Source organism: Eretmochelys imbricata, chromosome 8 (genome assembly GCF_965152235.1).
Source record: "Eretmochelys imbricata isolate rEreImb1 chromosome 8, rEreImb1.hap1, whole genome shotgun sequence".
NCBI lineage: Eukaryota > Metazoa > Chordata > Testudines > Cheloniidae > Eretmochelys > Eretmochelys imbricata.
In genome coordinates, this window is record NC_135579.1 from 1,616,297 (window position 1) to 1,638,768 (window position 22,472).

Here is a 22,472-nt window from a genome sequence, read left to right on the forward strand (position 1 = left end):
CGCCCGCCTGGGCTCGCCGCGGCCCCGCGCCGCGAAGGGTCCCGCCTTAGGGGGCGAGCCCGGCCCCCCGCTCCCCTCTGCTCCGCCCCGGAGCCGCCCGGGCCCCGCGCCCCCGCCGGGGCGCCCCGCCCGCCGCCAGGCTCCGCCCGCAGTGGCCGCCCCGTCCGTCCCCGGCTCCGTGCGCTGCGCGGCGGGGCCACCATGGCCGACGACTTCGGCTTCTTCTCGTCGTCGGAGAGCGGCGCCCCGGAGGAGGACCCCGCCGCCGCCTTCCTGGCCCAGCAGGAGAGCGAGATCGCCGGCATCGAGAACGACGAGGGCTTCGGGGCGGCCGACGGGGGCCCGGGGCAGGCCCCGGACGTGGGGGGTGAGTGCGGGGAGGGGGCGGGCTGGGTCCGGCCTGGGCCCCCCGCTGGGGGTGGGGAATGCTCCCTCCCCCCGTGGGGCTGGGTCCGGCCTGGGCCCCCCTCTGGGGGTGGGGAATGCTCCCTCCCCCCGTGGGGCTGGGCACGGCGTGTGACCCCAGCGGGGGTGGGGAATGCTGCCCCCCTCCCCCCCGTGGGGCTGGGCACGGCGTGTGGCCCCAGCGGGGGTGGGGAATGCTGCCCCCCTCCCCCCGTGGGGCTGGGCACGGCGTGTGGCCCCAGTGGGGGTGGGGAATGCTCCCTCCCCCCGGGGGCTGGGCACGGCGTGTGACCCCAGTGGTTCCGTTCCCCGCTCTGCAGTGGGTGGAATGGGCTCACCGCCTGCCCGAGGAGTAGGGTTCCCAGGTCCCTTCTATACGTCTAGCAGGGGCTGAGCACAGATGTTGTTACCCTGGAGTTCAATGGTCAGCATGGCTGCCCCTGGCGCAGGGATCCCTGGGAAGGGCTGGTGCTGCTCGCTTTGGGCTTTCCTCTCCCAGTGCTGCTTCCTAAAGATCAGGACACAGCGGCCACTTCTCAGTGTGACATGCCCCGGGAACTCCTGCCCCATAGGGCTGGGCTGATGTCAGGCAGCAGCAGGCCAAAGGCGAGCTGCCCCAGCTCTGCCCTGCCATGATCCCTCTACAAAGGAGAGGAGGCTAAGTCTCTGTGGCTCATTCAGGCAATAAGGGGTCCCTCATGCTGGCTGCGGGGTGGGCTTGTGAAGGGGGCGGTCGGCTTGTCACATGCGACATGAGCACATCAGGGCTTGGAAGGTCGCAGGCCTGGCTCTCCTCTAGCCCAGTGTAGGGACAGGTCCGTGGAGTTCACAGCAGAGCCAGATTCAGGGCCCAGGGAGGCATTGGGAGTAGCAGCTGGAAATGCTGCCAGACAAGACCCAGCAAGCCACGGGATTGGGTGTAGCCACCTACTTAGTGTGTGTGCAAGAGTGTGAGGGGGTGGAGGAGAAGAGAGGGTGTGGCTGTGCATGGGTGGGAAACAGCAACAGAGAGGGATCTAAGGCCCTGCTGGGGCTGGAGCAGCTGGCAGGGTGGAAGGTTGAAGTCTGCTTCCTCAGGCCCCTGTGTCATGCTGTCTCTCCCTGGGGTAGCCTCCCCTAAGGTCATTAGCTCAGCTGGGCTGAAGCTGTGAGCTCCAAGGCTGGTCTGGTCCTTGCCTGACTGCATTGGCTGTGTGAATCCAGGACAGGGGGGTCCAACTGAGCTGCAGGCCCCTGCCTGCCTGCATGTCTTGGGGAGAACCCAGAGCTCACTCTAGGTGGAGGCAGGGGCCTCTTCTCGGTGCTCCACTACCCCTCCAAGGCCTTCAAAGTGGCTGGAGTCTGGCTCCCCTGTGCCCCAAATAGCCTTCACCTCTGTTGGAATTATTAGTAATATTAGAAATAATTAATATGGGAGACTACCAGACACAAGTTTAACTGTACATTCCTTTATTAAATCCAAAGGCCGAATGATACTTTTGACAATTGCTCAGAACATGCCTGACTGCCTAAAAATAAGCAGTCATTGTAGCCGAGACAGCACAATGTGATCAGAAGCACGTCATCAGTGTACTTATGGATGGGCCAGACCTCGGGAAAGCAGCCTTATCCTGGTGTGCTCCAGTGTAATGAATGAGGGTCTGACAAAGAACCCTCAAACTCATCACTCTTTTTATACCAGTGCTGCCATTGCCACTTGAGCCAACAAATACTTCACACTTCACCCTAATTTTCAAACTGAATCCAGATGGGATGTACAACCTCCTTTCTCCCCGGGTCTTTCCTCCTCCTCTCGTCCCCTCCGACCTGCTGTCCAACAGCTTTTGCATGCCACCTGGACTCACCTAGCCTTTATTTTTAAGATAGCACGGGTATGTGGGGTGAGCAGGTCCATGTTGGCTCCTTTTAAGACAGATTCTTGTTGTCTTATTTGAAACCATCTGCAGTCACCCCTACCGATCAGAGGCCTTCTTTGTAGAAACTGTCCCTTATCTCATTAATTACTTTTTGAACTAGACATCCTTCCTCCTCCATTCCTTCTGGCCTCATAACTCGTGATTTTCAAGGCCTTCTTTCTACTAACTAGTCAGGGCCTTGCTTCACAATGTGTATGTTTTCTTAACCAAAGCTAACTTTAGTTCTTTACTGTAATATTTATTCCACAACCTAACAGCCGGAAGCCTGGCCAACACGCTCATCTCAGGGACCGATCTCTGAAGGGGCGAGGGCGGGGATGGATAATTCTGCCCATTTTATAGAGGGAGAGACTGAGCCACAGAGGGAGGGGGCCTGCCCAGTCACAGGGCGTCAATGCTTGTGCTGCGAGTAGAACCCAGAACTTCCAGTTCCCAGCCCGTAAGCAATGTCCCTCCTCCCAGCTCTGAAGCTGTGAGCTCCAAGGCTGGTCTGGTCCTTGCCTGACTGCATTGGCCGTGTGAATCCAGGACATGGGGGTCCAACTGAGCTCCTCCCAGCTCTGCCCCGTTGGAGCATTTCCCCAGATGTGGCATTGGGAGCCTCAGCAGCTGACTCCCTGGTGGCCCCGCCAAAGGCTCCGGGACCCCTCTCTTGGAAGCTCTGTCCTGCCTGCCTGGGGATGGCACGGCACCCACAAAGTGGAGTCAAAATGGTCCAGCCTCTGTTTGGGATTCCCAGCAGCTGGTTGGAGGGATTCAGCTGATTGCCCCTCTGAATGACCAATCACATGTGCCCATGTGTGACCTCGCAGCTGAGGGGCCTTGCCTTTGGTTGGAATGTTTGAAAGATGGGGGCATATTTGTTGTTACTAATAATAGTTTTAATAACAATCAGTGCGCTTCAACCTGGCCAGCCTCCCGGCTTGGGAGCAGAACCCTGCAATTGCTCTGATCACTGGATAAGATAAAGCACCAGGAAAAGTGTCCTAAGAACCTGAGCCGAACCCCCTCGAACACATGTCTGGGGGGAGAGGCGGAGGGGGATGCTCCACAGAGGGGGAGTCTCACACCCTGGGGCTAACACTGAGCCCCCCAAACGAGGGGGTTGGAGATTCCAGATTCCCACCAGCAGGAGGTTCAGGGATGTCTCTGCTGGAGCCGGGTCCCTTGGCTACAAGGTCTTTAAATCCCAACGTGGCAGCTTAAAATCCTGCCACCTCTCCCTAGGCAGCCCGGAGGATGCAGGGCGGGTGGGCATTATGTGATCACAGTGCTGGGAGCAGGGGGCTGCTGCCTTTTGCATGAGCTGAAGTGAAGCCAGGGGAATTACTGTCAGCAAAGTGAGGGACCCCAACATGGACTAGAGCCAGGGAGATGGTGCTGCACAAGCTTCCCTTTGCACAGCTCTGACCCACAGCCCCCCGCTGTCCTAGTCCTGTGTGCTCCACCCACACAGTTCTGCCAATGCCCTTCACTTCTGACCCACAGCCCCCCGTCTATCCTGGCCCTGGGCTCCCCCCCATAGCTCTCCCAGTGCCATTCAGTCATGACCCCCTGCTCTTCCAGCCATGAGCTCTTCACTCCCCTCTCACCCCAACACACACAGCTCTCTGTGCCAAGCTGAAAGCAGCAATCGTGGGTCCCTCGTGTGCTGCTAACAGCCGGGTAACATGTTTCTCTCTTGCCTCCCATGCAGCTGACTGTGAGGACGTGGGGGCCACTGTGAATGGAGATGTCTTTCAGGTGAGAGCCAGATCCTTCGCCCTGCCCTGCACTTAGGGACGGTCAGCCAGTGGGTTTGCTTGGACCCTGGCATCCTGCCTCTGCACCCGGGTGCTGCTGTGCTGCTCATGGAAACATCCCACATCCGTATCTGAGCAAGGGGGAGCCCGGTGCTCCATCTCTGCCCTGTTTCCTTGACATGCCAGCCCGTCTGTCTGTGCCAGGGCATTAGAGGTGACGGAACTGGACTGAGCAGCAGGGTCCTGTGGATTCCTGACTCGATTAAAGTCCCACCTATTCCCCCTGTTGGATCTGTGCTCAAGTGAGGGATGTCCCCCAGCTGGGGAGCTGCAGCAACCAAAGGGTCTAAAGCTGGGGGCAGCCTGTTGGAGCTGAATTGGGAGACAGGAGACCCTCCCCAAAGGCCTTGTGTTTCTCCAGCCCACCCAGTCTCTTCGTTAAATGGGCTGCGGCTGTCCCGGGGCAGCTGGATGGCCTCTCTTGGAAGAGGCTGGAGCCGAGAGGCGATGAGGAGGGTAGTGGGACAGCAGTGGGGTCCAGCCTCTTGCTCCTGCTTGTAGAAAATGATGGCACCCGGGAGGGACGTGTGACACCTCCTTTCCAAGTTCGAGCAGCCCAGCTGGTTTATCAGCCTGGTTTTCCTCGTACTTCAGCTGGCACAAGTCAGGGCAAGCCCCACAGATCCCAGCGAGAGGAGACCCGGACGCAGAGATTTAGGGGCCCCAGCCACTCTCTGGGGTCCTGTCGCTACAGTACGTTCCACTGGTGTTGGACTCATGGGGCCTCCGGTCACAATGCCAATCCCCACCCAGGGGCATGGGCATGTGCAGCATCTCCCTTTGCATCTGCTAGGGACATGCCTCCCAGGACCCCCTCTCCAGGTCTCAGTCACTGTCTCCGCGGGCAGAGTGCTCAGCCCCCTCCCCAGACCTGGCTGTGTGGGGTGGAGGGAGAGTAGTGGCTCCTGGCAGGGAGGAATATTTCACCCCTCCACGTAGCTAGTCAGTGGGGTGCGTGGGTTGGCTGGGCTTGCTTCATGGGAGGATGATCCCATCAGACAGGGAGAGACTTAATTAGATCAGGGCATTTCAGAGGAGAGCTGCACCCTAATAGCCCTGCTCAGTGGAAGGAGGGGCTGGGGGCGTGGAGGGTTGGGGCAGAGGGCACCTTCCACCGGCTGTGCTATGTCATGGCCTGCTCCTGAGCAGGGCTAAGTACCTGCATCGCCCAGTGATTTTGGTGCTTGGCCCTCACAGGGGAGAGCTTTGAATCGGAGCTCTGCTCAGATGTCCGAGTGGCCCCTCCTCGCACCAGGATGGGCTCAGGGATGAGCTGCAGACTCCAGGGCCCAAAGAATCATCTCTGCTCCAGGACAGGGAGCTGCAGCCTCCCCTCCAGCTGTAGCTGCCTTCCAAGTGTAGCCCCTTTGACCCAGCAGCGATGGGGAACCGCCCTCGCTGGGCCCTGCAGGTGTGTGGGGCTGGCAGAGGGATCTGCCCGTGATCTCTATAGGAACGGCCCTCGCTGGGCCCTGCAGTGTGTGGGGCTGGCAGAGGGATCTGCCCCTGATCTCTGTGCAGTCGCTGAGAGGGGAAGGTGCGGTTGATGCTATCTAGAGGCAGAACAGCACCACCTTGCGGGCCCTGTGGGACTGAGCCTTCGGCACCAGCTCTTCCCAACTCCCCTGGCCAGAGCTATAACACCCCTCGTTATCGGTGACTGTGCCCAGCCCCTCCCTCCGGGGACTCGGCAGTGAGGGCGGGACACCAGGGGTGATGCCAGCAATATGACACTAGGACCCAGAAGTAGGGAGGCGTCCGGCTCCAAGCAGTGGAGGGATCGGGGTGGAGGGATCAGTAGCAGGACGGTGCCCTATCAGAATGACTGTGACATCACAGGCGCATTAGCCAGGGGGCTGCGTCTGCCCCGTGATGTCAGTTGTTAGGATGATGTCACAAAGGTGCAGCCCGTAGCCCCTCCCCAGAGCAGCAGCAGCTGATGGGGGCGTGACGGGGACAGACATGAAAGTCGTGTTGGCAGCGAATGGCAAGTTCTATCGGGTTGCGCCGGTGAGTGGCTACTTGGCAGGAGGCGGGTGGGAGATGCTGGGCCCTGAGGAGCTGGGCAGTGGGACAGGTTTGATGCTGTTAGAAGGTGCCAGGCTGGCAGCTAGGTGCCTAGCTTAGTGCAGGCAAGCTGGCTTGTTGGAGAGGAAGGCGTCTGGCCTCAGTGGCCCCTGGCTCTGTGCTGAGGGGGTGCTTGGGGTCAGCCGTGGGGGTGGGCTCCTTGCTGTGGATATGGGAATAGACTGAGCCCCTCAGTTCTTCCTCCTGGGCTCCTCAGTGTGCACTGGTGGGGAGGAGGTTTGATCACTATCAATCCAGAGGGGGGCATCACACTTCACCCCTCTGCAGGGGTTCACCCGCTGAGGTTCCTCCCCACCACATGCCCTTGCTGCGCCCTGCTTGCGGAGGGGCTGAGGGCAGGCAGAGAGTGCTGGAGAGGGCTGCTTTTCATGGGGGAGTGCTTATGTCCCGCAGGAATCCAACGGCCCCACGGACGGCTACGCAGCCATCGCCCGGGCTGACAGGCTGACCCAGGAGCCCGAGAGCATCCGCAAATGGCGGGAGGAGCAAAAGAAACGGTTGCAGGAGCTGGGTGAGTGGGGTGGGCAGGGCGGGAGGCTCCTCCACACAGCACAGAGACCCTGCCTGCCTCTGTCCCTAGCAGCTGTGGAGAGCCTAGGCTCCTGGCACTTTCAGCCCTCGTCTACCTGCTGCATTGATCATACACCCACTGCCACGCTCCCAGGCATCCCGGGAGACAGTCTACCCCTCCCCGCCAGCAAATGCCCCTGGCTCATGTTCCCTGACCCTGGCTGGGGCGCCGACCCAAAGGCCAGGCTCCCTGCAGGCTCAGGCTTCCCCAGCAGGAAGTGTGGGTAGGTGCCGCAGCTCCTAAGCTGCCTGCACACCTCTCTCACTGAAGCCTCCTCTTGCGCGCTCCACTCGGCTTCTGCAGCGCGAGGGCACGGAGAGAGTGGGCCACACGCAGGCGCTGAAAGCCAGGTCAGTGGCCATGGCTGGAAGGGCCCTAGTTCTTGGGGGCTGCAGAGCCCCGCGGGCATGCGATTTAGCTGGGAGGATGGGAAGCTCCTGCCACCTTGTGCTGGAGCAGCAGGGTGATCTTGTGACAGGAGCATCTGCCCCCTTGGGGTGTGGGGATTCCCTCAGGACAGAGTCTCTGACAGGACCCTGCTGCCTATACAGCCCTGTCTGCCTCTGTTCTCCTACCAAGGGAGTGAGCTGACCCAGACTGGGTGGGGCTCCCCCTGCAGCAGAGCCTGCTGTGTGTCTGGCTGCCTGCTGACCGTCTGTCCTGCTGTGCTCTAGATGCTGCTTCGAAGGTGACGGAGCAGGAATGGCGTGAGAAGGCCAAGAAGGACCTGGAGGAGTGGAACGTGCGTCAGAACGAGCAGATGGAGAAGAACCGAGTTAACAACAGGTATTGCGGGGGATGGCGTGGCGGGGCCGGCCGGTGATGCAGGGAGCCTGTCGCTCAGCTTTGCTGTGTGCAGCCAGAGGAGGTGCTGGGGGTTGGTCCACCCAGAGTCCCCCTAAAGCCAGATCCACAGTGCCCCATGCCAGCAACAGTCACTGTCAATAATAGCTCACAGTCTCCTGGTGCCGTGAAATGCAGCCACCCGTGGGCTGGAGCTCAGCAGAGGGGTGGTGGGGATCTTTGTCAGGAAATAGGGTCAGACCCCAACTCCTCTGAGAGGTGTTCTGTCTGCCTCGCTCCAGAAGGTCTCATCCTGTCCAGATGCTGCCAGATGCTGGTTTCCGTGGTGCTGATGCTGTGGCATCTCAGCACTGAGTCAGTCCGATTTCCCGCCTGCCTCGCGCCGAGGGGTTTCTGCGTACCTGCACTGCTGCCGGGTGTCTGCTCAGCTCCGGGGTCACTCGCGAATCGGAACAGGTTCCCTGCCCGTCGCGCTGGGGAAGGACACTAACCCCGTCTCTCTCTCTCTCTCTCTCTCTAACCCTTTGCCTGCCTGGCTGCTCTGTCTCCTGCTCACGCGCTAGGATTGCTGACAAAGCATTTTACCAGCAGCCGGACGCCGACGTGATCGGCTATGTGTATGTGCCTCTTGCTGTCTCTGTGTCCTTTCCCTAGAGGGCCCTGGGGGAGCCAGGCGGGCCTGGGGATTTCAAACCCCAGACACTCGCTGCCCAAATAGGGGTTCCCAGGGGTCCTTGGCCTCAAGGGTGGCAGCACCCAGCTGAGCACGTCCTACTGGCAGATTCACAAGAGGTGAGTGGGGCTCTGGATCATGCTTGTTAAGGCAGATAGAAAGAGGGGAGATGACCCATCAAGAATCTGCCCCCCAGGCTCACGCCCCTGGGAGGAGATTGCTGCACCTGCCTCCCCAGGGCTGGCTGGGCAACGTCCCAGGTGAGCACAGGGCCCAAGGAGTCTGAGCGCAGCGAGGGTCAGCACCTGGGGCACCCTTCACGTGAGGCAGACGGCTCTGTCTGGATGTGTAAGAGCCTCGCTCACTGCTGGGAGCCAGGATCCAGGAACCAGCTGTCTCAGGCCTGGAGATCTGTGAGCATGAGCCCAGCAGCTGGAGGGGGAGGATAGTTTGCAGGCTGGGGGAGTGGGGGGGTGTTTCCCCAGCCCAGAGAGCAGACATTCCCTCTTACTGGGGCTGGGCTGGCCTCAGGCTCAGACAGGCAGGCTGGCTGTGCTGAGCCCAGCGGCTCTAGGACAGTAGGATAACAATGGCCAGGCCATTCCTGATGCTGTTGTTTGTGACACTGGGCTACCAACATCCCCCATATCCCCAAAGCAAAGGGGCGGGTGGCTAGTTTCTCTTGGGAGCAGCTGGCTGGGGCCCCCGGATCTCCTGTTCTCTGTCTCTCCTAGTTCTGCAGCCCCAAGCGCTTGCTCTGGAATGGCCCAGCCAGGACTCTGTGTCCCAGAAGGAGGGGGTGTTGCCTGATCGTGGGAGAGGAGATGGGGGTGAACCAGGTGGGAGTGCAGGTGTGGTGCCTAGCAGCCCCTGGGTCCTACCCACTGGGAAACAGGAACCTCCCTGGTCTCAGGAGGGGAGATCCAGCAGCCCCCTCTCCTTCAGAGACTGACCCCCACATCTCTCCCACCTGTCTCCCCCAGGGCCTCGGAGGAAGCCTTCCTGAAGGAGTCCAAGGAAGAAAACCCCGGCACAGAGTGGGAGAAGGTGGCCCAGCTGTGTGACTTCAACCCCAAGAGCAGCAAGCAATGGAAGGATGTGTCGAGGATGCGCTCGGTGCTCATCTCCCTCAAACAGACACCCCTGTCCCGCTAGCCGCCCGCCCAGCACGACCAAAGAGTGGGGGGGACGGGGCGGACATGGGCCACTCTTCCGCCAGCGGGCTCGCCTGGACCAGCACATCAGGTTCAGTTGGACGCCAGCAAGGGGCGCTGCTGCCCCCGCCCCCACTCCCCCGCCCCCTTTGCTCCCCGGTGCGCGTGGCTGATTTGGTGGGTCGCTGGTTGTAACTGTCCCCCTGATTTTCCTTTGCTTAAAGGGTGCATTGGTCTCTTTTTACACTTATTTATTACCATGGTGGTTCCCTGGGCAGCAGGGCTGGGCTCCCTCCCCCGCTGCTTCTGGGGAGGGGAGCTCGATGCCGGCAGGCCAGGCACAGGCCTCTGATACTGTGAGAGATCCCGGGGTCTCCTTGCTGTCCCTCATACCGACTCTCCCTTCTCTGCCTCAAACCCATCCAGCTTCTTCCCCCAGGACAGAGAGCTGAGCCAGTTCGGTGGGAGCAAACCCTGCCGCCTCCTGCCTGAGATGCTGGGCCACAGCACTGGGTGATGGCGGGATGAGAGGCAACATTGTCTAGTATCCTAGCATGGGGCTGGGAGCCAGGACGCCTGAGTTCTACTCCCAGTTCCTCATGGGACCCTGGCTCTCCTGTGTCCACCTGTAACAGGGGATGGCTGTGACACTGGGAGGGGCAGGGCCGGTTCCTGGCTGCACAGGTGTGACATCAGCCAGAGGCAGCGGCTAGGTGCACACAAGCTGCCAGGGAAAAAGGAGAATCCCAGTCATGGGCGCTCCAGGCAGAGCAGAGCTGGGAGCATGCAGTAGCGTCTGGGTCTGGGAGGTAGCAACCCCCAGCTCCTCCTCCAGTGTTAGCGTGAGTGTCTGGCATTGCAGTACCGGCGAGGCAATGGCAGTGGCTAACCCTGCCCTGGGGAACTCTCTGCCACAGGATAGTGCTGAGGCTGAGCTCCCAGGATTGGGTATGTGGCTGGCTAAGGACACATCAATGGGTTTGACAAGTCAAGTTCGGGCTCAGGAGAAACCTCCCCTAGGGGAACTTATTCCACCACTGCTCATTAGGGAACTTCTTGTTCCTCCCTCTGGAGCACCTCTCATGGAGACCGAATACCAGGCTCGATGAGCCCCTGGGCTGAGCTGCTCCGGCACTTCCTCTGCTCCTAAGTGAAGGTGGCTGGGAGGGGAGTGCTGAGCTCAAGCAGAGTTACCCCTGCCCTGCTGCAGGGGACATGGGCTGAGATCCCTGTTTGCGCTTGGCCAGGGAGAGAAAACGCCCACCAGCCCGCACGTGGACTTGATATTCCAGAGGAAAAACTCTAGCTCTGGTGTTTGGACTCTGCCCTGCCTCTGAGCAACCGATGAGCCCTCAGAAAGTAAGGGGAGTGCCTGGGGTGGGGACAGGTACCGGCTGAGGCAGCCTGGCCTAGTGGCTTCACGTTCTCTCGCTGCTGTTTCTTCTGGCCCACCCCTGGCCTGCCAGCTAAAGGGACTCCACTGTCCTCCCCTGAGCGATGCCCTTTGAGGAGGGGGCTCCGCTTCCTCCCCAAGCACCTTATCTGTCAATAGGGTCTTGGTGGGGCCAGGGCAGCCCCATCTAGCTCCCAGCACAGGGAGCCTGGAGGCTAGAAACCATCTCTGCACTCAGGAGCAGACAGGCACGCTGGACCCCCTTCGCCCTTGGGCTCTGTCTCCTGCCATGTTCTTGCGCTCTCTGTCCTGGCCGCATGCGCCTCGGGCAGGGACTGGATCAGGTGTAATGCAGCATGGCTTACGGGGACCTCATACAGGGCATGCTGCCTGGTGCTGTGTGGAGAGCAGGCTGGGAGGAGACACTGGCAGGGAGCTCAGGGCGAAGTCCATAAAGCCAGGAGCCCCCTCCAGCCAATGGGGTGAGGTACAGGGGAACCTCTCTCTGCAGACCCAGCCCTGCCCATGAGCTAATTGGACACGGCTGTCATAGGGCCCTGCCTGACTCTGCTCCAGCTTAGTTCTGCTGGGCGTTAGCCCTGCTGCTCAGGTGGATTAGGCCCGGTTTAGGGCTGCAGCTCTTGGCAGGTGCTCCGAGACGCCAGGCTGGGATTTCCTGCTCCAGGACTCTGATCATGGCAGAGCAGCAGCCTGGAACTGGGCCTAGCTCCTGCATGAATAGGGGGCAGGAAGCATGGCTTGGGTATCCCCCCCTCATTCCCAGTGGGGAGCAGGACCCCAGGGGGATAGCTGGTACTGCTGCTTTACAGACAAGGGCCCGGCTCCTGTTCCTCCTCCTGCCCGGTGACAGCTCTGGGGAGCACTATGCCTGTTGTATGTCCCCCCTGCTTTGGTATATGTGACCTTGTACAAATAAACTGACATGACTCCACCCCAGCCCAAGGAGCAGTTTCTCGCTTGCTTTCTTTCTAGGCTGATGCTTCTCTGAGCGGGCATGGGGGAATCCACCGCAGCTGCTGTGCTGAGCCCACAAACTGGGCACTGCAGACTGGGGTAGGGCTAAAAGGAGACCTTAGGGCGGAGCCACCCTAAAGAAAAGCAGGAGTGACCTGGTCAGGGCAGGAACGCTGAGTTAGCGCTGGAGCTTTACTACCAGCAGTTGCTGTGGGCTCAGCTCAGGGCTGGCAGGTCAGGGTTATTGATGAATTCTGAGCCTCGAGGAAGCAGAGAGCTAATCATGATCTTGTTTGGAGTTGAGCTTCCCCCACACAGCTGGGGTTTCTCCTGAGCAGACATTGCCAGTCTCGCTCCATTCAGACTTCAGCCTCTGGGGTAGCTTTCATTGTGCAGACCCTCAGGCTCCAGGGGAGGGGTGCTCCGAGCCTTTCTGGATTAGATGGTAGAAGCAGCTACCCCCTGGCCTGAAACAAGTCAACTCCAGTTGTCCAACGCAGAATCCTCTTTGGAGGTAGCCTCAGTGATGGAGCCAAGACATGGAAAGGAAGGTTCATCCAAAGGAAGGTTTATTAAGCAGCAGCCTCCACCCAACTGAAGAGAAACAGTTTCACCTGTCAACACGATCAGATACAATGCACCGGCCTCCTGCAGGCCACCTCCCAGGACCAGGGCAGAACATGCTACTTCCAAAGCGGAGGTTCACAGGACCTGGCTGTATTTATTCCCAGCAGAGACAAGGACGTCAGCATGCCTGACACTGGCGTGTCAGCTATCATGAAACGTCCCATTACCTTAAATCCAAACTGCCCCTTGTGAAGCAGATCCTGGCTGGGTGAGATGAGCCAACCCCACCACTCTGAGCCTTGCCAGACTAACCCTGCAATCCCTTCCTCCTGTGCCAAGATTCAAAGCCACAGCACCCTTGGCTGAAACGAAATACCCTGTCCATCCAAATGGCCAATGCAAGTCACTGGGCTCTGGCCAGGGGAAGGGTGGTGGGAGGCAGCAAGAGGTATGTTACTAAGTCTTTGTTCTCTGACTTCATTCTGTCCAGCCTTGCCTCCAAGTAGCTTTATTCTACTCAGAGACGCTGCCCTTACAGGCTTCCACATTCACTGTCTCAAAGACTTGAGGCCATTTGGCTCTGTTTACAAGTACAGGGCAGCAAACCTCCTGGGATCTGAGAGGCAAGCTGGGACCCTCCCCAGTCACAAAGATTCCCTGGACACAATATGGCATGGAGACCCCCTCATGGCACAAATCTTCTGCATAGATCTTCATGTCTGCTGTGTGTAGCTCCTTACGTTCTTCCTTTTGTCAGCCACTCAATGCAGGATCGCAGCCACCAGTCTGGTGCTGTCAATACCATCTGCTTTCTGCCTTTCTCCTTCAGACTCCTGCACTATGCAGCTGCCAAAAGGAAGGACAGGAGAACTACACCCTGCAGATATGATTAGAGTCAACAGACCATTTCCCTCCCTCTCATTAAATCCTCCCACCCCAGCTCTGCATGTTTGACCTAGGAAGAGCAAACATTCTTTATAATATTGATGTAGCTCCAAAGTACCTGCTAAAGGAGGATCCTTATTCATTGTAATTTTTTTTCCCATCTTTCAATGTTAATACTAAACACATTCCAGTTAATGCATGGAGAGCTTTTAGACAGAGCCTCCTGCTGGGAAGTTTAAGACAGGAGAAAATACTGCTCCCCTTGGGCATCGGAGACTCAGAATGCAGGAACTTCTAGTTCTTGACAAAGATTGATTAGTTTCACAGTAGTTAAACTCCAGCCATTAATATTAAAAAACCCACAGACCTGATGTGACCCCACCTTTGAAACTCTCCAATTTCACACATTCCAACAGGGAGCTGCATTTCCTGTGTCCTAATCTCCATCACTACAGCAGCAGTTCTCTACCTGGTTTTTTCCCCATTGTATATAAGGACCCTTCACAATTTCCCTCTGCTTTGGAATTCAATGTCCTGATCAGAATCTCACTGCAATTCTCTCTTTACAAAGCATGGGTGCAGTTGGCTTATGGTTGGTAACCTAATAGATCTCACACTCTTTCCAGACAAGCCCTGGTCATGGGACATGATCTCTCTAGACAGGATCTAGCCCCAGAGAGGGGGACTGTTCTCTCCCATCCACAGTATTTCGGTCCAACTCCCTGCCCGGAAAGATTCATCACTTGATCGTGCCTAAGGGTCAGCACAGCCCGTTCCCCAGGGGGGTCACCAAGGCAATGGATCCAACGGCCATTAATAATGCTGGGTGCTAGAGACTGATGCTGCCTGTGGGTCCCCCAGGAAAGGATGAGTGCCCATGGAGTCAAGAAATCTCGCAGGTCAGGTTTTAGGTTGAATCACTCAGGTGTATTAGCTGCATTTCCAGAACTCTAGAACCCCGCAGGATCTTTAATAATTGCTCCACCACCACCATTGAGCTGGTCCCCCAGCAAGATGAGAGCTGCACTCACTCTCTCCAGGGCCAAAGGGTCCATTTCTACAACACGAAGCACAGGTTGCCTGTCCACTCCCGGAGGCTGCAGCTCATCGCCAGCCTGACCTTACTTCTGAGCTTTCATTGCTGTGGCCACCACCCCCACCATGATGGCAGCAATGGTGAAGCCCTGAGCCAGGACACGGGCCCGCATCATCAGCTGGGACTGGCGGGTATTGCCTTTCTGGAAGCAAATGAGTCCATAGGTCAGAGCCCCTGCAGTGGAGAGGCAGCCTGCAGAGAGGGACAATGCTGGGAGGTTAGTGGGGGGTGGTAGGCTGAGATCTGAGGGGCAGGGTTCAGGGCCCCCCTTGTGGGTCACCCCTAACTCTCTCCACCCCTTTCCCCAAACCTCAATGTCTCCTCCCTCCCCACCCCATTTCCCCTACTTCACCTCCCTCTCCCTGCCCGCGTGGTTAGTAGGCGGGAGGGGGACACCCCAAGGGCTCTCCCTGGGTTATGTCCCATTTCCTGAGCATCCCCAAACCCTTCCAGTTCCTCCTACGTGTCCCAATTGCTTCTCACATTATCCCTGCCCCCCCAGGCCCCTAACTCCCCCATCCCCACAGACTCCTGGCTCCCCACGCCCCTCAGATATGCCCCCACACCCCAACAGGCACCCAGGCCCCTAACTCCCCCCATGCCACACCCTCCCCTGACCACTAACTCCCACTGTGCCCCCCAGACCTCCCCCCAAAGCCCCAGCTCCCCACTGCCCCCAGACCCCCAACTCCCCGCCCCCCCCGGGCCCCCACTCACCGATAGGCACCAGCGGGTTCTCGCGAGTCTTGCGCAGGAACTTGTCCCGGAACCCCTCCCGATGCAGGGGGGTGGGGACGAAGCCCTCGATAAGGGGGGGGCTGCTGGGGTCAAAGGGTGGCGGGGAGCTCTGAGCCATGGTCACCACTCCCGCGAGCAGCGCAGGAAGGTGACTGCCCGGAACCCTCCTCAGCCACCGTACTTAGAACGGAAGTCAATGGCGGCCGTGGGACTACACATCCCAGCAGGCCTTGCGGCTCCAGCCGTTCGTGTTAGCGCAAGGCCTGCTGGGATATATAGTCCACAGCGGACTGGACCCTAGCGAAGGTCTGAGGGGAGCTCTGACAGTAGAACTACATTTCCCATCGCGCCCAGCGCCCGGCCCGCCCCGCCCCGGCGGCCCTGGGGTCTCTGACTGCGGCCGCGTGAGCTCGCAGCCGCCGCGATGCCGAAAGCCAAAGGGAAAAACCGGCGCCAAAAGTTCGGCTACAGCGTCAACCGCAAGCGGCTGAACCGGCAGAGCCGCAAGCGGGCGGCGCCCCGTATCGAATGGTGAGCGGGCCGGGCCGCAGCGGGGGCTGGAGGGGAGGGGAGCGGGCCGGGCCGAGGGGGCCTGGAGGGGAGCGGGCCGGGCCGGGCCGAGGGGCGGAGGAGGGAGCGGGCCAAGAGCGGGGCCGGCGGGGAGCGGGCCGGGGAGGGGGAGCGGGCCGGGCTGGGCCGGGGGGCCGCGGAGGGGGGAGCGGGCCGCGTGGGGGGGCTGGAGGGGAGCAGAGCGGGCCGGGCCGAGGGGAGGAGGAGGGAGCGGGTCGGGGGGCGGGGCCGGAGGGGAGCGGGCCGGGCCGAGGGGAGGAGGAGGGAGCGGGGCGGGGCCGGAGGGGAGCGGGCCGGGCGGCCGGGGAGGGGGAGGGGAGCGGGCCGGGCGGGGCCGGGGGGCCGCGGAGGGGGGAGCGGGCTGGGCCGGGCCGGGCCGGGCCGAGGGGCGGAGGAGGGAGCGGGCTGTGGGGTGGGAGCGGGGGGATCTGGACCGAGGGGAGGGGGTGGGCCCATGCAGTGGGGCAGAGTGGGCAGTATCCTGGGCTCCATCATTGGTTAGGCCGTGCAGTGGGTCGCGGGGAGGCTGGGCCCCTCAGGACAGCCCCCCTACTAGGGTGCGAGCCATCCCATAAAGGGGTTACAGCTACTGCAGGAGTATTAAAGACCCTGCGCCGGGGGCTCTGCCCTGGCTGCTGTGGGGGGGTGGAAGTGGGGGGGTTCCTGAGGCCAGACACAGGTAGTGGGAACAGAGCTCTTGTGGCACGGATGGGCCATCAACTGGTGTGGTGTTGGGTGTGAAATGGCCACTTTCCTCCCTCTTTTGTCTCTGGCCAGCTCCCACATCAGACATGCGTGGGACAGAACCAAATCCGTGTCTCGGAACCTGGCTGAAATGGGGCTGGCTGCGGACCCCAACAAGGCGATTCCCATCCGGAAAAGGCAGCTACCGGTAAGTACAGCATACGAGCAACACATTTCTCCCAAGAGGCTAAACCCCAGGGACCAAGAGGGGGCCCAAGGGGTGGAAATGAACATAAGGGAAAAATCAGCTGGGTTGTCTGGCAACACTCCCCAACCTGGATGGGTGACAATTCTCCAAGGGCACTGATGGATGCCCACTCGCAATAGGAGACCCCTAACTAGACTGGACAAGGTACTAGAAAATGTGTCCTGCCTTGGTCTCTGGGGTGTGGACCCAGTGTGGTCTGCCATCTTGATTCTTTCTCGAGTGAGAGTGTGTGTGTGTGTGTGTGAAGGGCCAGGAGTGGCAATGCAGGGAGAGCTTATGCGCATGTGCAAGGAGCTGTTGAGTCTTTTACTTGGGGATTCATTAGCCAGGGGCAGTGGGGTTAGCCTGGAGACACTTCACTTGGATCAGAGGGACAGAAAGCAGTGAACAGTCCCCCTCTTTGTTAAAGCACATGCTGTCAGGCCAAACTTGGCCTTAGCAAATATTGTCACAGTGGGCTTGTGATCAAGAACCTGAAAGCAACCATGTTCACAAGGCATTTCTCTCAACATGGACAGTGACTCTAGGCCGGCCAGCCAGCATAAGAAGTGAATGGTAAATGAGGCTTTTTGAACTTTGAGGTGGTCGTAGTTACATGGACTAAGAAATCTGTTTAAGCCAGTCAGTGGTGCAAGGGCTGGATGGGGAAGGAACAGCCTCCAAAGCCATGTGTGAATGCATGAGCCCCAGGTGAATGGAGTTTTCTTGAGTGGTCTCATCTCCCATTCAATGCAGGTGATGGAAATGGAGGTTGATGGGCAAGACAAAGGGAAGAGAGTTGTGCAGAAGCCTTACGTCCTGGACGGTTGGTACCACCCTCCTCTGGCTCTAAGAGTGCTTGCTTTGCTGGCCACTGCAGCCTCTGGGCACTGCAGTTCCCACTGTGCTCATTTCATGCGAACGAGGTGCAGCTCTTAGGCTCCTGGGTGGGTTGGTAACTTGCCCTCAATTGGGTAAAGCTTGGGTATTTGTTGTTGCAGTAGGCACCCTTCAGCCAAGTATTACGGATCCCTACTATGCCATGACTCTGGTATTTATTCTTATGGTGTTGCTGCTTTGCCACAGATGTCGGAAATGGCTTTAGAACTCTCTTCTTGTGGGGGCAGCCAGCAGAGTGAGCTCATGTAGCCAATAACCCCTGTCCTAGAGCTGAGCTACTACTGGTTCATGTTCTCTGCTTTGTGCCCTAGGTGAGGATCTGTCTGATGGATTCCACTTCCTCTCCCTGCTCCTCTGTGCCCTGGCTTGGTTCCTTCTCACCAGAGAGAGCTCTGCTCCTCTGATTGTTTTTAGAGATCCACTGATCTCTGGTGCTTTTTGCAACTAGGAAACTAAGAGGCAGCGCCCGTTGGCTTGTTGTCATATCAAAAAGGGGGTGGGTGAAAGCTGGTTTCTGTAGCAGGACTACAAGCCCACAGGAGCATCCTGGAAAGCTGCCTGCAGCAGCAGCTCCTCCCCTCCGAGCAGGAGACTTAGTAGCGTGTGGCTGTGAGTTGGGAGGTAACAGTTGTGCCTAGTGTAATGCAGACTATTAAGGAGACTCTGTCCCATACTGATGTGTGAGCTGAACATTGGCCCTGCTGGGTTTCAGGATTCATTAGCCCCTGAACATCACCATCTTAAGCCCTCGAAGCGTCTGGTCTGGCGAAAGTGTCAAAGGCCCTTAGTTTGCACTGCCAGCTTCTGTCCCAGGCTCGGGATTTAATTGCTCTATCTGATCCCCCAGCCAGGGCGTATCTCGAATGTTGTCTCTTCATGACAGCCCCACTCCCACCTGCTCTCCTATCTGAGCCCTGTAGCTGGCCATTGTGCTGATGAGACAGTCACATGTGGTAGGTGGCCTTGAGTCTGGGAACTGCCAATGTGTGTTCTCTGCTCTAACCCGCTGAGCAGGTGTTGGTGTGTCTACCCCCACGACTGGGGAGTGGTCATTAATGCTGGATGTGTCCCTGAGAAGGACCAGCCATTGCCAGTGATGCATGGCTCAGTCTCATTTCCACAGATACCAGGTTCAATCTCTGGAAGCATCAGGGCTCCTTAGAAACACTGCATGGTTCTATCTCTTTGTCTTGCGGTGCCTAGAGCTGGAGTATGAGGCCAGCCTCCCGGAGAAGAAGTCGGAGACGCTCTCCAGAGACCTTATCGACTATGTGCAGTACATGATACGGAACCATGGCGAGAACTACAAGGTGGGTGGTCCCTGCCTTTGCCCGGTGAGGGTCGGAGGACATGTCTGGGAGCCTCTGCCTCAGTGCTTGTGGCCACTGGGAGAGCGACAGCGCAATCCTGTTACAGCATCTTCTTAGCCATTGGGGGGGCACCAAGAAGCAGCCAGAGGTGTTCTGTGCCTGGAGCCTGCCTCCTCCTGTCTGGCTGCTCTGTCAGGGAAGTGGCTCTTTGAATTTCCTGGTTTGCATCTGAGTCACCTTTCGGGTGCATGAAACCTCACCCAGCCTCTAACCACACCTGCCTGTGAGTGGAGTTGAGTGGGCGGCTCAAGGTGCCAACCCTGTGCTGCATGCAGCCAGCCACAGAGGTGCTTGTTCTTGGGCTGAGGGGGTCTCCTGGATATCTGCTCCATCCACCCCCAGCGAGGCAGCTTCCCTGACTCTGTCCCCTCTCCCCACCCCCAGGACATGGCTCGTGATGAGAAGAACTACTACCAGGACACGCCCAAGCAGATCAAGAGGAAGATCAGTGTGTATAAGCGCTTCTACCCTGAGGAGTTCCAGGCTTTCACTGCATCCCTGCAGCAGGTCAAGATGGACCAACAGTAACTGCCCCCACCCTGCCCTGTTGGACTCACCCGCAATGGCAGGTCTTGTGCCGCCACTCCCCAGGCAAACAAGGGAAGATTGACTCTGCCTGCAGGTGCCCTTTCACCATGCACAGGCTGGGGCCCGCTGAACTAGATGTAGGTTCTGGTGGGCCAGGAAGGATCCGCCCTCCAGGGGGAGATGGTGGGACTGAGCATGCGCGAGAACGGGCTCCTCTGTGTGGCTCTGCAGGCCCTAAGGCCACTGGGGAGATGGCCACTGCCTCACCATAGTGGGGGCAAAGGGAAGAGACCATCTCTTGTGTCCTGCAGCTCTTAGTTACAATAAATCAGACTCTTCCAAACCAGCATGAATACACCCGAGTGCAGCTCGCTCAAGGGCTTCAGCTCCTCCCTGCACTGTGCAGAGCTGGGGTGGCCCCGGCACTGACCCAAGGAAGTCTTCATTCTGGGAACTGCTCTGGCTCTTCAGGGGTGGTGCAAGTCACCTGGCTGGGAGGTGCTGTGGCCCCCTGCCCAATGCAGCCATGGGGCTGGATTGTTCAGTCCCCACAAAAAGTCCACAGGGTTTTGCTGCTGGCTGCTTCAGAACAGCAGCCCTGGGACTGGGAGGAGAGGCTGGCAGGGTGCTGCCTTTCCCCAGCGCTACACGTTCACCAGCAGGGACTCACGCTTGCCCTTATCTCTACCAGAGTGCTACCCAGGCCTCAGTGGGTGAGGAGCCAGATTAGTGAGTGGGGCACCCAAAAGAGCCACAGTCGTGTGAATTCATCATTCCATTTACTATTGTACTAGTCATATTTAAACAATGTGACAGGGAAATATTTAGTTTGTATAGATTATTCTCACAGCAAAATGGCTGACCAAGTATTTTTATCAACTGCAATTGGTTAATATAGTAAAAGCAGCCTGACTAGTTAATGAAATCAGTGTTTTCATAGCAGGAGCTGCAAAGAGCCACTTGTTGTTCCCCTGCCTCAGGCTGAATGTCACTGGCCCTTGCATAATGACAGGTTTCAGAGTAACAGCCGTGTTAGTCTGTATTCACAAAAAGAAAAGGAGTACTTGTGGCACCTTAGAGACTAACCAATTTATTTGAGCATGAGCTTTCGTGAGCTACAGCTCACTTCATCGGATGCATACCGTGGAAACTGCAGCAGACTTTATATATACACAGAGAATATGAAACAATATCTCCTCCCACCCCACTGTCCTGCTGGTAATAGCTTATCTAAAGTGATCATCAGGTTGGGCCATTTCCAGCACAAATCCAGGTTTTCTCACCCTCCACCCCCCCACAAATTCACTCACTTTAGATAAGCTATTACCAGCAGGACAGTGGGGTGGGAGGAGGTATTGTTTCATATTCTCTGTGTGTATATATAAAGTCTGCTGCAGTTTCCACGGTATGCATCCAATGAAGTGAGCTGTAGCTCACGAAAGCTCATGCTCAAATAAATTGGTTAGTTGCTACGGTGCCACAAGTACTCCTTTTCTTACTGGCCCTAGAGAATGCCTGCCCCTCCCAGGGGCTTTTCTGTGGTACTGCACGGAGGGACTTACTGCACAAGGCTCAGGCTTATCTCCTTGGTAACTGAGAGCAGCTGCCAGCCTTGAGTGCTACTGACCCTGAAGGCTCTGCTCACTCAGCCTGCACAAGATCCCCCTGCCTGTGCCCTTCTGCAATGCCAGCCCTGGGGTTGGCAGCAGCAAATGGCCTGAATGCATTAAAGTAGTGCTGCACCAGTGCTGAGGGGCCCTGCAGCTCTTCTGCCCGCACCCTGCCTCATCCCCTAACACAAGGAGAGGGGAAGGAAGGGGGGTAGCAGGAAGCAGAGCAACTACGTGGCTTGGGGAAGAGTTGCTCCCCAAGGAGCACCTAAAGAGCTCTAGAAAACGCCCCTCTCCCCTTCTACACCCATCTCCTGCTGAACATGGGGCAGGCAGACCAACCTACCCTTGGCCTCTTCCACACCCAGGCTGTGATTACAAGCCAGGGAAGCACCTGGTCCTTAGGCAGCTGGAGACAGGAATGGGCAGGTGCACCTTTCCTGTGTAACAGCAGGCACCTGCCCCTCCTTTGTCTCCCAGCAAGGCACCTCTCTCTCCCACTTGCTTCTGGCAGGGCTCTCTGCCCCACACCTGGGGCTGCTCAGGAATGTTTCAGCCACTGCTGCTGGGGGTGATTTACTCTCCCAGTGGAGCTTTGCTCCAGACACAGCATATGGGCCCAGTACAGGCCTGTAGGAGCCTCAAAACTGCCTTTCCTCACCATGGGTGGGGGTGAGTGCAGGGATGTACCTGTACCAACTGCAGACTTTTGCTTGGAGGCTGGACTGGCACCAGTGCCTCTGTCTGTTAGGCACCTACCCCATCTGTCCCTGCAGGGCGGACAGCTTGGGCAGCGACTGACTCCAGGAGCTTCCCCCTTTCCTGAGGGTTAGCAGCACAGGTGTCCCCTCACTATGGCTCCGGTACCTGTTGTGGTTCACAGCCATGGGAGACACCTGCCTGCAAAGCTTTTTAAAGGGAAGGGAAGAGTCCCTGGGAGGCAGGGGAGAAAAGCTGCCCCAACTGGGCTCGCCCCAGCTCGCCGCCCCCCCAAACTGTCCCTCCATGGGCAGAAGCTACCCTGGCTAGCCAGCTCCAATGAGCAGAGCAAGACAAAAACACCACCTCCTCCCGCTGCCAGCAGAGGGGCCAGTCTCACCCCGAGAACGTGGGTTCCCCTGCATGGCCAGACTGGCCCATTCCCAGCAGCAGTACATGTAAAGAGCTGCTGTCTCTTTGCAACTGTGAGCAGACAGGAGCGGGGCCCGGGAGACTCCTCCCTAGCAGAGGGCAGTAACTGGCCATGGGACAGCGTGGTACCAGCAGCCCCATTAACCCCACTGCAGGAGCCCTGGCCGCATGAGGGATTCTGCTCCCTTCGCACCATGGAAAGACAATTAGCAATAGCTCCAACTGGGGGGGAGCTTTTCTTGACCTGCTGCGCACAAACCGGGAAGAATTAGTGGAGGAAGCAAAAGCGGACGGGAATCTGGGAGGCAGTGACCATGAGTTGGTCGAGTTCAGGATCCTGACACAGGGAAGAAAGGTAAGCAGAA

The 22,472-nt window shown here is 58.5% G+C and overlaps 3 protein-coding genes across 3 annotated transcripts; 2 read left to right on the forward strand and 1 right to left on the reverse strand.

Moving 5' to 3' along the window:
* The first annotated feature begins 135 nt into the window (after positions 1-135).
* CLTB (clathrin light chain B) lies at positions 136-11,763 on the forward strand. Its single transcript, XM_077824189.1, has 5 exons — positions 136-367; positions 4,018-4,064; positions 6,605-6,722; positions 7,457-7,568; positions 9,243-11,763. Exons 1-5 carry the CDS (start codon positions 202-204, stop codon positions 9,412-9,414), a joined length of 615 nt encoding a protein of 204 aa, XP_077680315.1. The 5' UTR covers positions 136-201; the 3' UTR covers positions 9,415-11,763.
* Positions 11,764-12,328: 565 nt separating this feature from the next.
* Positions 12,329-15,254, reverse strand: HIGD2A (HIG1 hypoxia inducible domain family member 2A). Its single transcript, XM_077824961.1, has 2 exons — positions 15,047-15,254; positions 12,329-14,521 (listed from the first exon to the last, which is right to left on the reverse strand). Exons 1-2 carry the CDS (start codon positions 15,183-15,185, stop codon positions 14,355-14,357), a joined length of 306 nt encoding a protein of 101 aa, XP_077681087.1. The 5' UTR covers positions 15,186-15,254; the 3' UTR covers positions 12,329-14,354.
* A 179-nt stretch (positions 15,255-15,433) lies between these two features.
* On the forward strand, positions 15,434-19,712 carry NOP16 (NOP16 nucleolar protein). Its single transcript, XM_077825021.1, has 5 exons — positions 15,434-15,598; positions 16,415-16,529; positions 17,325-17,394; positions 18,672-18,778; positions 19,223-19,712. The coding sequence occupies exons 1-5, from the start codon at positions 15,492-15,494 to the stop codon at positions 19,364-19,366; spliced, it is 543 nt and encodes a 180-aa protein (XP_077681147.1). The 5' UTR covers positions 15,434-15,491; the 3' UTR covers positions 19,367-19,712.
* The last annotated feature ends 2,760 nt before the right edge of the window (positions 19,713-22,472 follow it).

Coding starts and splice junctions, on each gene's coding strand:
- CLTB (XM_077824189.1), top strand. CDS start 202: ATGGCCGACGACTTCGGCTTCTTCTCGTCGTCGGAGAGCGGCGCCCCG. Junction 6,723..7,456: donor GAAACGGTTGCAGGAGCTGG/GTGAGTGGGGTG, acceptor GCTGTGCTCTAG/ATGCTGCTTCGAAGGTGACG. Junction 7,569..9,242: donor AAGAACCGAGTTAACAACAG/GTATTGCGGGGG, acceptor TGTCTCCCCCAG/GGCCTCGGAGGAAGCCTTCC.
- HIGD2A (XM_077824961.1), bottom strand. CDS start 15,185: ATGGCTCAGAGCTCCCCGCCACCCTTTGACCCCAGCAGCCCCCCCCTT. Junction 14,522..15,046: donor GAACCCGCTGGTGCCTATCG/GTGAGTGGGGGC, acceptor CCCTCTCTGCAG/GCTGCCTCTCCACTGCAGGG.
- NOP16 (XM_077825021.1), top strand. CDS start 15,492: ATGCCGAAAGCCAAAGGGAAAAACCGGCGCCAAAAGTTCGGCTACAGC. Junction 15,599..16,414: donor GCGGCGCCCCGTATCGAATG/GTGAGCGGGCCG, acceptor GTCTCTGGCCAG/CTCCCACATCAGACATGCGT. Junction 18,779..19,222: donor ACCATGGCGAGAACTACAAG/GTGGGTGGTCCC, acceptor CCCCACCCCCAG/GACATGGCTCGTGATGAGAA.